The 15,418-nt window shown below is 42.5% G+C and overlaps 1 protein-coding gene across 1 annotated transcript in view; it reads left to right on the top strand.

Annotated features, from left to right (window-relative positions):
* The first annotated feature begins 2,414 nt into the window (after positions 1–2,414).
* Positions 2,415–15,418, top strand: part of LOC106577368 (neutral amino acid transporter A) — a 37,504-nt gene continuing 24,500 nt past the window's right edge. Inside the window, exons 1-2 of the mRNA XM_014155332.2 lie at positions 2,415–3,621; positions 11,343–11,385. Of these exons, the coding sequence (XP_014010807.1) occupies positions 3,134–3,621; positions 11,343–11,385 (531 nt within the window). The 5' untranslated portion in view covers positions 2,415–3,133. The remainder of the gene's footprint in view (positions 3,622–11,342; positions 11,386–15,418) is intronic.

Genomic DNA, 15,418 nt, shown 5'->3' with positions numbered 1-15,418 from the left:
ATACCAAAATGACCTATTACGTTTGTTCATTACTGTAAGTAACTTAGGCCTACCACCCTAGCCATTTAGCTAACTGACAGATTTAGTTACAAAATATCTTTCTCTTTTCTAAGTGACTGTAAATTAGGACTTATCAGAAGGCTGCATGTTTAAAAACTTCAAACTGGCAGTAGGCCTATTGGGAGGAGGACAGGAATCTCTGAGTGGGAGAAAAAAAGCACACATTTCCCAATAATAACCTTTATTATGGCACCATCTAGTTGGATTATAGGAGAGATGACAGTCTGCCTCCGTGTCACTCAAAGTAGGCAGAAGTCCAGATAAAAAATCTCTGAATAATCAATCATTCACACAAAGCCTATAGGAAATTAAATTACTGCAGGCTATTTGGCCAAGCCAATATCTGTTATAATGCAATAGGCCTATCGTTGCACTGTTTTCCATATTGACATATTATAATGATGATGAGAGCCTATAGGCTACACCATAATATACATGACACAACACAAGATCACCAGAGATTGTTTTGTAGCCTACAATTTATTCATGTATAGCCTATAAAATAACATTGCTGCAACTTTCAATCTTATAGAATAACTGACATTACATAATATCTGAAGATGTAGGACGACTGAGATCTACGCAGACTACTCCGCCTTTAAAAGGCCTGTCCGCTCGACAGTGTTGCCAACTTAGCGACTTTGTCGCTATATTTAGCGAGTATTCAGACCCCTCTAGCGACACATATTCAAAAAAAGCAACTAGCGACGTTATTCCTCTCTCCTACAGCGTCCATCATTATTACATGCACATGGCCAATTATGCAAATTAGGTGATGACGTCATTTAGCAACTTTTAGGACAGCCAATAGCTACTTTCCTTACTGAGGAGTTGGCAACACTGCATACAGTGTTGAATGGATTATTAGCAGGGCTGGGGGAACTGGGAAGTGGGTGTGCGGTTAACCCACCCCTCGTCTTCTTTAGCAACTGCCCGTGTTATTTTGGGATCGGGAACAAAGTATTTCGGTCTCAATGACAACATGAAGCACATAAGAGTTGAATGGTCTGACAGTACACATCGATGCACGGATTTTAGGAGCACCTAAATATATCCGAGATAGGCTATATGATTAATAACTGTAGCCTAGCCTATAGCCATTAGGACTACCACCTAGCTCCTAGCATATACACTGCCTTCAGAAAGTATTCAATCCACTTGATTTATTCCACATTTTGTGTTATAGCCTGCATTCAACATGGATTATATGTATTTATTTTCTCGCCCATCTACACACACTACCCCATAATAAAAGTGAAAACATGTTTTTAGACATTTTTGCAAATGTATTGAAACTGAAATACAGAAATATTTCATTTTACATAAGTATTGACACCATTAAGTCAATACATGTTAGAATTATGTAAGGCAGTGATTACAGCTGTGAGTCTTTCTGGGTAAGGCTCTAAGAGCTTTGCACACCTGGATTGTACAATACATGCCCATTATTTTTTTCTTCTAGCTCTGTCAAGATGGTTGTTGATAATTGCTAGACAGATATTTTCAAGTCTTGCCACAGATTTTCAAGCCCATTTAAATCAAAACTGTAATTAGGCCACTCAGGAACATTAAATGTCACCTTGGTAAGCAACTCCGGTGTATATTTGGCCTTGTGTTTTAGGTTGTTGTCCAGCTGAAAGGTACATTTGTCTCCCAGTGTCTGTTGGAAAGCAGACTGAATCAAGTTTTCCTCTAGGATTTTGCCTGTGCTTAGCTCTATTCCGTTTATTTTTATCCCCCCAAAATTTCCCTTATCCTTGCCGATGACAAGCATACCCATAACATGATTCAGTCACCACAATGCTTGAAAATATGAAGAGTGGTACTCAGTGATGTGTTGTGTTTGCCCCAAACATAACACGTTGTAATTCAGGACATAAAGTTAATTTCTTTGCCACATTTTGTGCAGTTTTACTTTAGTGCCGTATTGCAAACAGGATGCATGTTTTGGAATATTTTTATTCTATAGAGGCTTCCTTCTTTTCACTCTGTTATTTAGGTTAGTATTGTGGAGTAACTACAATGTTGTTGATCCATCCTCAGTTTTCTCCTAATGCGACCATTCAACACTGTAACTGTTTTAAAGTCATTGGCCTCATGGTGAAATCCATGAACGGTTTCCATCCTCTCCGGCAACTGAGTTAGGAAGGACGCTTGTATCTTTGTAGTGACTGGGTGTATTGATGAACCATCCAAAGTGTTATTAATAACTTCACCATGCTCAAAGGTATATTCAATGTCTGCCCTTCTTTGCGAGGAATTGGAAAACATCCCTGATCTTTGTGGTTGAATTTGTTTCATATTCACTGCTCGACTACTAAGGGACCTTACAGATAATTGTATGTCTGGGGTACAGAGATAAGGTAGTCATTCAAAAATCATGTTAAACACTGTTATTGCACAAAGAGTGAGTCCATGCAACTAATTATTTGACTTGTTAAGCACATTTTTACTCCTGAACTTATTTAGGCTTGTCATAACAAAGGGGTTGAATACTTATTGACTCACAACATTTCCTATTTTTATTTGAAATTAATTTGTACAAATTTCTAAAAACATAATTACACTTTGACATTATGGGTTATTGTGTGTAGGCCAGTGACACAAAATCTAAATTTAATCCATTTTAAATTCAGGCAACAAAAAAAAGTCAAAGGGTAGGCCCCATCCCAATAGCTTGCACATGACCAGTGCCCCATAGGCATGATTCAGATCTTTGAAATGTTTACATTTTTCTCAAATTTCCAGTCACAACACTATCAATACAAATGCACAGTTGCAGACCCAGGCAATTTCTCCCACTGTTGCATCAGATGGTCTTAATATTGAGCAAAAGGAGGAAGTGCGCATGTCCTCTTTTTTTGTGTATAGCCCCTCTCTCACCATTGGTGGAGAAACACGTTGTGTTTGACAGGACTAATAACGCTTGCATCAGCCTACTCGCAATTGCTACTCATCTGAGTGTGTGTTCTCCCAAGCTTCTCCAGGAACTGCCAATTTTCTCACGAATTACCGTTATTCAGAGTTCTGCCCCACAATTTCCATCAAAATTGAGAAGATAAACGGACACACAATGACCAATTCGGTCTCCACCGACGAAATCTTGGAGAAGAATGGAAATAAGAAGAAAAGCCGTAAAGACAAGTTGATGAGATTTTTGAATAGGAATATGTTAGTGATAATGACGGTGTCTGGAGTTCTAGTAGGCGTCGGCCTCGGAATGATGGTTCGGAATATGAACCTAACCCGGGCGCAGATGACTTATTTCGCTTTCCCCGGTGAGATGCTTCTGAGGATGTTGAAGATGATTATCCTTCCTCTGGTCGTGTGCAGCCTGATCTCCGGCGCCGCCAGCCTGGACACGCGCTCCCTGGGGAAACTAGGAGGCATCGCGGTCTCCTACTTCCTGGTGACCACACTCATCGCATCGGGAATCGGTGTGTCCCTCGCCTTCATTATCAAACCGGGAGTCGGTGCCGGGGCTCTAAACACAAATAATCTAGGTCTCGAGAGCGTCAATACCAACAAGGAGACCACGGATTCGTTTTTAGATCTTGCAAGGTAACGGTTGCGGGATGAGGTTATTGTTTCAATAGGCTAATACATGTATTCTGTTAAAGAGTGTTTCTTGAAAGGAAATCAACTAGCATGGCTGAGGGGGTGAGATGACTGAGGGGCGGGTAGTAGTGGAGTAGATGTATGCTCCACTAATTCACCCGGGCGCAGTACTGTAGCCTATATAGGTTACCCACGTGAGAGCCCAGACGCATGCTTGTTCCAGTACTTACATGGGATTACATGCTCTCAGAAATCAACAGACCAAGGTCTGGATATAGATGATTATTGATCAATATTTGGGGGGGAATTAGTCAACATATGTTTTTCATTTACGTGATTCGTTTATGCATAATGGTACGATATAAAACAGTAAGAAAAACAAAACAGACCGTGACAGGAAGAATCACTGCAAAAAAACGAAATAACTATAGCATTCCCACGAGACAAAGGTTCTTACACAGTGTGTCATTGGGTGTCTGTCTCTCTCGCTATCAATAGCTGCCTGTCTGTGTGTCTGCCTACCTAACTCCCTGTCTGCCCGTCTGTGTGTCTGCCTACCTAACTCCCTTTCTACCTGAATGACTGTCTGTCTGTCGGTCTGTGTCCAACTATCTGCCCGTCAAACCTTCTGCCTGCTCTCCTATCTATCTGTCTGCCTTCCTGTCTGTCTGCCCGCTTGTCCATCTGTCTGTCTGCATCTGAGGGGAAGCTGACAGCTGTTAAACCAGGGATTATATTCTGCACAAGGAAAAGTTATCTGTAGGGAAGCACAAGCTACACCACAGCTGGCGTATGTTAACTACACAGGCATGCTCACAACCATATATCCCAGCCATATATCATAGCCATATATCCCAGTCATGTATCATAGCCATATATCCCAGCCATATATCCCAGCCATGTATCATAGCCATATATCCCAGCCATATATCCCAGCCATGTATCATAGCCATATATCCCAGCCATATATCCCAGCCATGTATCATAGCCATATATCCCAGCCATGTATCATAGCCATATATCCCAGCCATGTATCATAGCCATATATCCCAGCCATATATCCCAGCCATGTATCCCAGCCATATATCCCAGCCATGTATCATAGCCATATATCCCAGCCATGTATCATAGCCATATATCCCAGCCATGTATCATAGCCATATATCCCAGCCATGTATCATAGCCATATATCCCAGCCATGTATCATAGCCATATATCCCAGCCATGTTTTTATTTTATTTTATTTCACCTTTATTTAACCAGGTAGGCAAGTTGAGAACAAGTTCTCATTTACAATTGCGACCTGGCCAAGATAAAGCAAAGCAGTTCGACAACATACAAAAACACAGAGTTACACATGGAGTAAAACGACATATAATCAATAATATAGTAGAAAAATAAGACTATATACAATGTGAGCAAATGATGTGACATAAGGCAAAAAAGGCCATGGTGGCAGAGTAAATACAGTATAGCAAGTAAAACACTGGAATGGTAGATTTGTTATTTGAAGAAAGTTCAAAGTTAAAATATAAATAATATGGTGCAAAGGAGCAAAATAAATAAATAAATACAGTAGGGAAGAGGTAGTAGTTTGGGCAAATTTTTTGATGGGCTATGTACAGGTGCAGTGATCTGTGAGCTGCTCTGACAGCTGGTGCTTAAAGTTAGTGAGGGAGATAAGTGTTTCCAGTTTCAGAGATTTTTGTAGTTCGTTCCAGTCATTGGCAGCAGAGAACTGGAAGGAGAGACGACCAAAGGAGGAGTTTTAGGGGTGACCAGAGAGATATACCTGCTGGAGCGCGTGCTACAGGTGGGTGCTGCTATGGTGACCAGTGAGCGGAGATAAGGGGGGACTTTACCTAGCAGGGTCTTGTAGATGACCTGGAGCCAATGTGTTTGGCGACGATTATGAAGCGAAGGCCAGCCAACGAGAGCGTACAGGTCGCAGTGGTGGGTAGTATATGGGGCTTTGGTGACAAAAGGATGGCACTGTGATAGACTGCATCCAGCTTGTTGAGTAGGGTATTGGAGGCTATTTTGTAAATGACATCGCCGAAGTGGAGGATTGGTAGGATGGTCAGTTTTACGAGGGTATGTTTGGCAGCATGAGTGAAGGATGCTTTGTTGCGAAATAGGAAGCCAATTCTAGATTTAACTTTGGATTGGAGATGTTTGATGTGAGTCTGGAAGGAGAGTTTACAGTCTAACCAGACACCTAGGTAATTGTAGTTGTCCACAAATTCTAAGACAGAACTGTCCAGAGAAGTGATGCTGGACAGGCGGGCAGGTGCAGGCAGTGATCGGTTGAAGAGCATGCATTTAGTTTTACTTGTATTTAGGAGCAGTTAGAGACCACGGAAGGAGAGTTGTATGGCATTGAAGCTCGTCTGGAGTGTTGTTAACACAGTGTCCAAAGAAGGGCCAGAAGTATACAGAATGGTGTCGTTTGCATAGAGGTGGATCAGAGATTCACCAGCAGCAAGAGCGACATCATTGATGTATACAGAGAAAAGAGTTGGCCCAAGAATTGAACCCTGTGGTACCCCCATAGACTGCCAGAGGTCCGGACAGCAGGCCCTCCGATTTGACACACTGAACTCTATCAGAGAAGTAGTTGGTGAACCAGGCGACGCAATCGTTTGAGAAACCAAGGCTACTGAGTCTGCCGATGAGGATGTGGTGATTAACAGAGTCAAAAGCTTTGGCCAGGTCAATGAATACGGCAGCACAGTATTGTTTCTTATCGATGGCGGTTACGATGTCGTTTAGGACCTTGAGCATGGCTGAGGTGCACCCATGACCAGCTCTGAAACCAGATTGCATAGCGGAGAGGGTGCGGTGGGATTCGAAATGGTCGGTAATCTGTTTGTTGACTTGGCTTTCGAAGACCTTAGAAAGGCAGGGTAGGATGGATATAGGTCTGTAGCAATTTGGGTCAAGAGTGTCACCTCCTTTGAAGAGGGGGATGACAGCAGCTGCTTTCCAATCTATGGGAATCTCAGACGACACGAAAGAGAGGTTGAACAGGCTAGTAATAGGGGTTGCAATAATTTCGGCAGATAATTTCAGAAAGAAAGGGTCCAGATTGTCAAGCCCAGCTGATTTGTAGGGGTCCAGATTTTGCAACTCTTTCAGAACATCAGCTGAATAGATTTGGGAGAAGGAGAAATGGGGGAGGCTTGGGCAGGTAGCTGTGGGGGGTGCAGTGCTGTTGAATGCAGTAGGGGTAGCCAGGTGGAAAGCAAGGCCAGCCGTAGAAAAATGCTTATTGAAATTCTCAATTATAGTGGGCTTATCGGTGGTGACAGAGTTTCCTATCCTCAGTGCAGTGGGCAGTTGGGAGGAGGTGTTCTTATTCTCCATGGACTTTACAATGTCCCAGAACTTTTTAGAGTTTGAGTTGCAGGAAGCAAATTTCTGTTTGAAAAAGCTAGCCTTGGCGTTTCTAACTGCCTGTATGTATTGGTTTCTAACTTCCCTGAAAAGTTGCATATCGCGGGGGCAGTTCGATGCTAATGCAGAACGCCACAGGATATTTTTGTGTTGGTTAAGGGCAGTCAGGTCTGGGGAGAACCAAGGGCTATATCTGTTCCTGGTTCTAAATTTCTTGAAAGGGGCATGCTTATTTAAGATGGTGAGGAAGGCATTTAAAAAAAATAACCAGGCATCCTCTACTGACGGGATGAGGTCAATATCCTTCCAGGATACTGGGGCCAGGTCGATTAGAAAGGCTTGCTCGTTGAAATGTTTCAGGGAGCGTTTGACAGTGATGAGTGGAGGTCGTTTGACCGCTGACCCATTACGGATGCAGGCAATGAGGCAGTGATCGCTGAGATCTTGGTTGAAGACAGCAGAGGTGTATTTAGAGGGCACGTTGGTTAGGATGATATCTATGAGGGTGCCAGTGTTTGCGGCTTTGGGGTTGTACCTGGTGGGTTCATTAATCATTTGTGTGAGATTGAGGGCATCAAGCTTGGATTGTAGGATGGCTGGGGTGTTAAGCATGACCCAGTTTAGGTCACCTAGTAGCACGAGCTCTGAAGATAGATGGGGGGCAATCAGTTCACATATGGTGTCCAGAGCACAGCTAGGGGCCGAGGGGGATCTATAGCAGGCGGCAACGGTGAGAGACTTGTTTTTAGAGAGGTGGATTTTTAAAAGTAGAAGTTCAAATTGTTTGGGTACAGACCTAGATAGCAGGACAGAACTCTGCAGGCTATCTCTGCAGTAGATTGCAATACCGCCCCCTTTGGTCGTTCTGTCTTGTCTGAAAACGTTGTAGTTAGGGATGAAGATTTCAGAGTTTTTGGTGGACTTCCTAAGCCAGGATTCAGACACGGCTAAGACATCCGGGTTGGCAGAAAGTGCTAAAGCAGTGAATAAAACAAACTTAGGGAGGAGGCTTCTAATGTTAACATGCATGAAACCAAGGCTATTACGGTTACAGAAGTCATCAAAAGAGAGCACCTGGGGAATAGGAGTGGAGCTAGGCACTGCAGGGCCTGGATTCACCTCTACATCCCCAGAGGAGCAGAGAAGGATGAGTATGAGGGTACGGCTAAAAGCTATGAGAATTGGTCGTCTGTGACGTCCAGAATAGAGAGAAAAAGGAGCAGGTTTCTGGGGGCGATAAAATAGCTTCAAGGTATAATGTACAGACAAAGGTATGGTGGGATGTGAATACAGTGGAGGTAAACCTAGCCATTTAGTGATGATGAGAGAGATATTGTCTCTAGAAACATAATTGAAACCAGAAGATGTCATAGCATGTGTGGGTGGGGGAACTGAGAGGTTGGATAAGGGATAATGAGCAGGGCTAGAGGCTCTACAGTGAAATAAGCCAATAAACACTAACCAGAACAGCAATGGACAAGGCATATTGACATTAAGGAGAGGCATGCTTAGCCGAGTGATCAAAGGGTCCAGTGAGATTCCTCATATATCCCAGCCATGTATCCCAGCCATGTATCCCAGCCATGTATCCCAGCCATGTATCCCAGCCATGTATCCCAGCCATGTATCCCAGCCATGTATCCCAGCCATGTATCCCAGCCATGTATCCTAGCCATATATCATAGCCATATATCCCAGCCATGTATCATAGCCATATATCATAGCCATGTGTATACCTGTCCTGAAGTATTAGTGGTCTATTACAAACTGCCTGGGACAAGAATCCACCTGTCCTGAAGTATTAGTGGTCCATTACAAACTGTCTGGGACAAGAATATACCTGTCCTGAAGTATTAGTGATCTATTACAAACTGTCTGGGACAAGAAACCACCTGTCCTGAAGTATTAGTGGTCCATTACAAACTGTCTGGGACAAGAATCCACCTGTCCTGAAGTATTAGTGGTCCATTACAAACTGTCTGGGACAAGAATCTACTTGTCCTGAAGTATTAGTGATCTATTACAAACTGTCTGGGACAAGAAACCACCTGTCCTGAAGTATTAGTGATCTATTACAAACTGAGAATACAGATGATTATTAGTTTTACTCCGTCCTCAAGTGCCACATTCTAGATGTTGATATATCCTATCTCACTGACACTTCATTTATAACTGGCTTACTTTACTTTACCTTTAACTTGGGGCTGCAGGTAGCCTAGTGGTTAGAGCATTGGGCCAGTAACTGAAAGGTTGCTGGATTGAATCCCCGAGCTGACAATCTGTTCTCCCCCTGAACAAGACAGTTAACCCACTGTTCCCCGGCAGGCCGTCATTGTAAATAAGAATTTGTTCTTAAATGACTTGCCTGGTTAAGTAAAGGTTATATTTAAATTTGTTTTATCTATACTTACTTACTTTACTAGGTGACTCAGTTCAGATCAAATATCTATTTAACAAAGGAGAGCTGTCCTAAGATGACATGGCTGTCTAACTTATTAACGTCACTAATTGACAATTAGAGAGCGAGTAAACACCTGGTTTCTCATGTCTAAATCAGTTACTTATTGAAAGGTGAGAATGGAAACACTCAAGGACAGCAGTGCTGCACCCCAGCATTGTGTGGTTTAACTATGCTGCACCCCAGCGTTATGTGGTTTAACTATGCTGCACCCCAGCGTTATGTGGTTTAACTATGCTGCACCCCAGCGTTATGTGGTTTAACTATGCTGCACCCCAGCGTTATGTGGTTTAACTATGCTGCACCCCAGCGTTATGTGGTTTAACTATGCTGCACCCCAGCGTTATGTGGTTTAACTATGCTGCACCCCAGCGTTATGTGGTTTAACTATGCTGCACCCCAGCGTTATGTGGTTTAACTATGCTGCACCCCAGCGTTATGTGGTTTAACTATGCTGCACCCCAGCGTTATGTGGTTTAACTATGCTGCACCCCAGCGTTATGTGATTTAACTATGCTGCACCCCAGCGTTATGTGGTTTAACTATGCTGCACCCCAGCATTATGTGGGTAGTGAACCACCCCAGCATTATGTGGTTTAACTATGTGGGTAGTGAACCACCCCAGCATTATGTGGTTTAACTATGTGGGTAAATTAAAGGAGAAGTTTACAAAAAATCCAGGAACTGCCAAGTGATTCCATACATTGAAAGTACTGTAGTTCTGTGAAGTTTGCCCTCTCCCCCTCTGTCTCCCCTGGAGTGCAGAACTGAGACAGCTGCAAAAACGGGTCATGCTGGATGCAGGCCTCGCTCTGCTCTGTGGTCAGTTGTTAGGTATCTCTGCTGATATGGCAGTCGGCTACATAAAATATTATATAAAATAATCACAAATATTTTAGGTAGAAAAGTACACATTTCCTGATTCAAAACCGCTAGTACTTTTGACAAAATTAGCTAATGTGGCTGTACACTTTCAAAAAAACAATGAATTTGTCCACAGTTTGCGTATTTGTGCATTCATTGACCACAGAGCAGAGCCAGCAACGTCACTAGTCACATGACCCGCAGCTGTTTCAGTTCTCCACTAGAGGGAGAGAAGGGGAGAGGGCAAACTCCACTGAAATAGTTTCAATATATGGAATCACTTGGGAGTCCCTGGATTTTGGGTAAACTTCTCCTTTAAGAGTTGTTGGTTTATAAGTTCAATAAATTCCATTGTTAAATAAATTCCATGGCCTCATTGAACAATTGATTTAAACATTTAATTTGTTTCTTAACCTCTGCCATCATTAATATTATGTAATCAGAGAAAAACATGATTGAAGTTGTGAATTTACAACAGATTCTGTGGTTGTTCATCGTGTAAGGCTTGCTTTGTAGTGGTTAAACGCTTCTTGTTGTGTTACTGATGAACCAGAGAGAGGGGCTTTGTCCCAAGTATGTCTCCTGCATCAAAGTGTTCACTTGTTCACTTCCCATCACTTCTAACCACTAGTATCTGAAAGGTTGCTGGATTGAATCCCCGAGCTGACAAGATAAATATCTGTTCTTCCCCTGAACAAGGCAGTTAACCCACTGTTCCCCGGCAGGCCGTCATTGTAAATAAACATTTGTTCTTAACTTGACTTGCCTGGTTAAATAAAGGTTAAACAAAACCATTTAAAAAATCATTCACAAGGAGATTACTGGTTTAAGAAATATGAATGAAACTCCCACTAATCCATGCCTCCACTAATCCAATGCTTCATGATTTGTGGGAAGTAGTGAACAAGTGCACACTTCAGGAAAGGGCATATTATTAGGATGTACCCCTGGTTCAAGACTAACACATTAATGAAACCTCTCCTGTTTATCTTGTCTTCCTCTGCAGGAATTTGTTCCCAGCTAACCTTGTGGCTGCAGCATTCCGTTCTGTAAGTATATCTATCTCTCTCTCTTCACCCCTCGTCATCTTTCTCTCCTCTCTCTCTCGCCTCTCTTCATCTCTTTCTCTAACTTTCTTTCTCTCTTCATCTCTCTCTCTCACACACATACTGTCCTATGCTCACCTCTTCATATATATACCATAAATCCTTTCCTTAGCGTTAAAAGTCTATGTAAATTCATGAATGAAGAGACTCAGAATAAAGAGTTCTGCTCTCCCTCTCGTCTTAGCACCTCTCATCTTCCTTTCACCAACCGTTACCATAGTGAGGTGATTCCATTCCAAACAGCCTAGCAACCTGTCTCGCCTCGTTGCTCTTTAATGTGCCCAGTGGCAGCCTGGTACCATTTCCTGGAACTGTGTGAGTGTCTGTCTATTAAGGCTGAAAGAGGGTCAGGAGGGTTCAACGTTTGGGGAGGAACACACACACACACACACACAAATGTGTCCTTTTAACCATGTTCTCATGGGGACATTTGGGGATTGCAGCTCCCCACGAGGATAGAAGAACAAGATACACACACAGAGCTGAATAATAATCATCAGCAGGCCAGGAATGAGAAATGACATCCACTTAACACCTTTTCATTCATATTACTGATACCAAACATTAACAAAACAACACGAAGAACAATTAATCATTACTATAATTCAGTTTTAATAAACCTGTTGTCACCTACTGTAGTACTACATCATGGTAAAACCTGTTGTCATCATCTACTGCAGTATTACATCATGGTAAAACCTGTCGTCATCTACTGTAGTACTACATCATGGTAAAACCTGTTGTCGTCATCTACTGTAGTATTACATCATGGTAAAACCTGTGGTCATCTACTGTAGTATTACATCATGGTAAAACCTGTGGTCATCATCTACTGTAGTATTACATCATGGTAAAACCTGTTGTCATCATGTACTGTAGTACTACATCATGGTAAAACCTGTTGTCATCTACTGTAGTACTACATCATGGTAAAACCTGTTGTCATCTACTGTAGTATTACATCATGGTAAAACCTGTGGTCATCATCTACTGTAGTATTACATCATGGTAAAACCTGTTGTCATCATGTACTGTAGTACTACATCATGGTAAAACCTGTTGTCATCATGTACTGTAGTACTACATCATGGTAAAACCTGTTGTCATGTACTGTAGTACGACATCATGGTAAAACCTGTTGTTATCTACTGTAGTACTACATCATGGTAAAACCTGTTTTTATGTACTGTAGTACATTTAATAAGATCACCAGTTTCTATTAGAGGGAGATGCCATTCTCAGTGGGCAGTGCCTACATATGTAATCTGTGTTCAGCATGGACAGATAGAAGTAGAGAGACAGGTACTGATGGACAAAAACATACATGTTTTAGAGAGAGACCAGACAACATTTATACCCTCCACACTCATCTACTCATGTTTTAGAGAGAGATAGAGACCAGACCACATTTATCCCCTCCACACTCACCTACTCATGTTTTAGAGAGAGAGACCAGACCACATGTATACCCTCCACACTCACCTACTCATGTTTTAGAGAGAGAGACCAGACCACATTTATACCCTCCACACTCACCTACTCATGTTTTAGAGAGAGAGACCAGACCACATTTATACCCTCCACACTCACCTACTCATGTTTTAGAGAGAGAGACCAGACCACATTTATACCCTCCACACTCATCTACTCATGTTTTAGAGAGAGAGACCAGACCACATTTATACCCTCCACACTCACCTACTCATGTTTTAGAGAGAGAGACCAGACCACATTTATACCCTCCACACTCACCTACTCATGTTTTAGAGAGAGAGACCAGACCACATTTATACCCTCCACACTCACCTACTCATGTTTTAGAGAGAGACCAGACCACATTTATCCCCTCCACACTCACCTACTCATGTTTTAGAGAGAGAGACCAGACCACATTTATCCCCTCCACACTCATCTACTCATGTTTTAGAGAGACCAGACCACATTTATCCCCTCTACACTCACCTACTCATGTTTTAGAGAGAGACCAGACCACATTTATCCCCTCCACACTCATGTACTCATGTTTTAGAGAGAGAGAGAGACCAGACCACATTTATCCCCTCCACACTCATGTACTCATGTTTTAGAGAGAGAGAGACCAGACCACATTTATCCCCTCCACACTCATGTACTCATGTTTTAGAGAGACCAGACCACATTTATCCCCTCCACACTCATGTACTCATGTTTTAGAGAGAGAGAGACCAGACCACATTTATCCCCTCCACACTCATCTACTCATGTTTTAGAGAGACCAGACCACATTTATCCCCTCCACACTCATCTACTCATGTTTTAGAGAGAGAGAGACCAGACCACATTTATCCCTTCCACACTCATCTACTCATGTTTTAGAGAGAGAGAGACCAGACCACATTTATCCCCTCTACACTCATCTACTCATGTTTTAGAGAGAGAGAGACCAGACCACATTTATCCCCTCCACACTCATCTACTCATGTTTTAGAGAGAGATAGAGACCAGACCACATTTATCCCCTCCACACTCACCTACTCATGTTTTAGAGATAGAGACCAGACCACATTTATCCCCTCCACACTCATCTACTCATGTTTTAGAGAGAGAGACCAGACCACATGTATACCCTCCACACTCATGTACTCATGTTTTAGAGAGACCAGACCACATTTATCCCCTCTACACTCATCTACTCATGTTTTAGAGAGAGAGAGACCAGACCACATTTATCCCCTCCACACTCATCTACTCATGTTTTAGAGAGAGAGACCAGACCACATTTATACCCTCCACACTCATCTACTCATGTTTTAGAGAGAGAGACCAGACCACATTTATACCCTCCACACTCATCTACTCATGTTTTAGAGAGAGAGACCAGACCACATTTATACCCTCCACACTCATCTACTCATGTTTTAGAGAGAGAGACCAGACCACATTTATCCCCTCCACACTCATCTACTCATGTTTTAGAGAGAGAGACCAGACCACATTTATCCCCTCCACACTCATCTACTCATGTTTTAGAGAGAGAGACCAGACCACATGTATACCCTCCACACTCATCTACTCATGTTTTAGAGAGAGAGACCAGACCACATGTATACCCTCCACACTCATCTACTCATGTTTTAGAGAGAGAGACCAGACCACATTTATCCCCTCCACACTCATCTACTCATGTTTTAGAGAGAGAGACCAGACCACATTTATCCCCTCCACACTCATCTACTCATGTTTTAGAGAGAGAGACCAGACCACATGTATACCCTCCACACTCATCTACTCATGTTTTAGAGAGAGAGACCAGACCACATGTATACCCTCCACACTCATCTACTCATGTTTTAGAGAGAGAGACCAGACCACATTTATCCCCTCCACACTCATCTACTCATGTTTTAGAGAGAGAGACCAGACCACATTTATCCCCTCTACACTCATCTACTCATGTTTTAGAGAGAGATAGAGACCAGACCACATTTATACCCTCCACACTCATCTACTCATGTTTTAGAGAGAGAGAGACCAGACCACATTTATCCCCTCTACACTCATCTACTCATGTTTTAGAGATAGAGACCAGACCACATTTCTCCCCTCCACACTCATCTACTCATGTTTCAGAGAGAGAGAGACCAGACCACATTTATCCCCTCCACACTCATCTACTCATGTTTCAGAGAGAGAGAGACCAGACCACATTTATCCCCTCCACACTCATCTACTCATGTTTTGTAGACTTCAAGAAAGAATTTGATTACATTTGGCACACGGTATTTTTGATAAATTAATTGAAACTGGTGATCTTATTAAATCAATGTATACTAAAAACAAATGTGTGGTTAAAATTGGCAACAAACAGGGCTGCTCAATTAGTCCAACACTATTTAACATCTACATTAATGAATTGGCCAAATCATGAGAAGAATCTGATGCACCTGGTCTCACTCTACACAACACTGAAATCAGGGCACCTGGTCTCACCCTACAC

This window comes from Salmo salar, chromosome ssa18, assembly GCF_905237065.1.
Source record: "Salmo salar chromosome ssa18, Ssal_v3.1, whole genome shotgun sequence".
Taxonomy (NCBI): domain Eukaryota; kingdom Metazoa; phylum Chordata; class Actinopteri; order Salmoniformes; family Salmonidae; genus Salmo; species Salmo salar.
The sequence above is the reverse complement of the archived record's forward strand: the minus strand, read 5'-3'. Positions and strand labels throughout refer to the sequence as shown.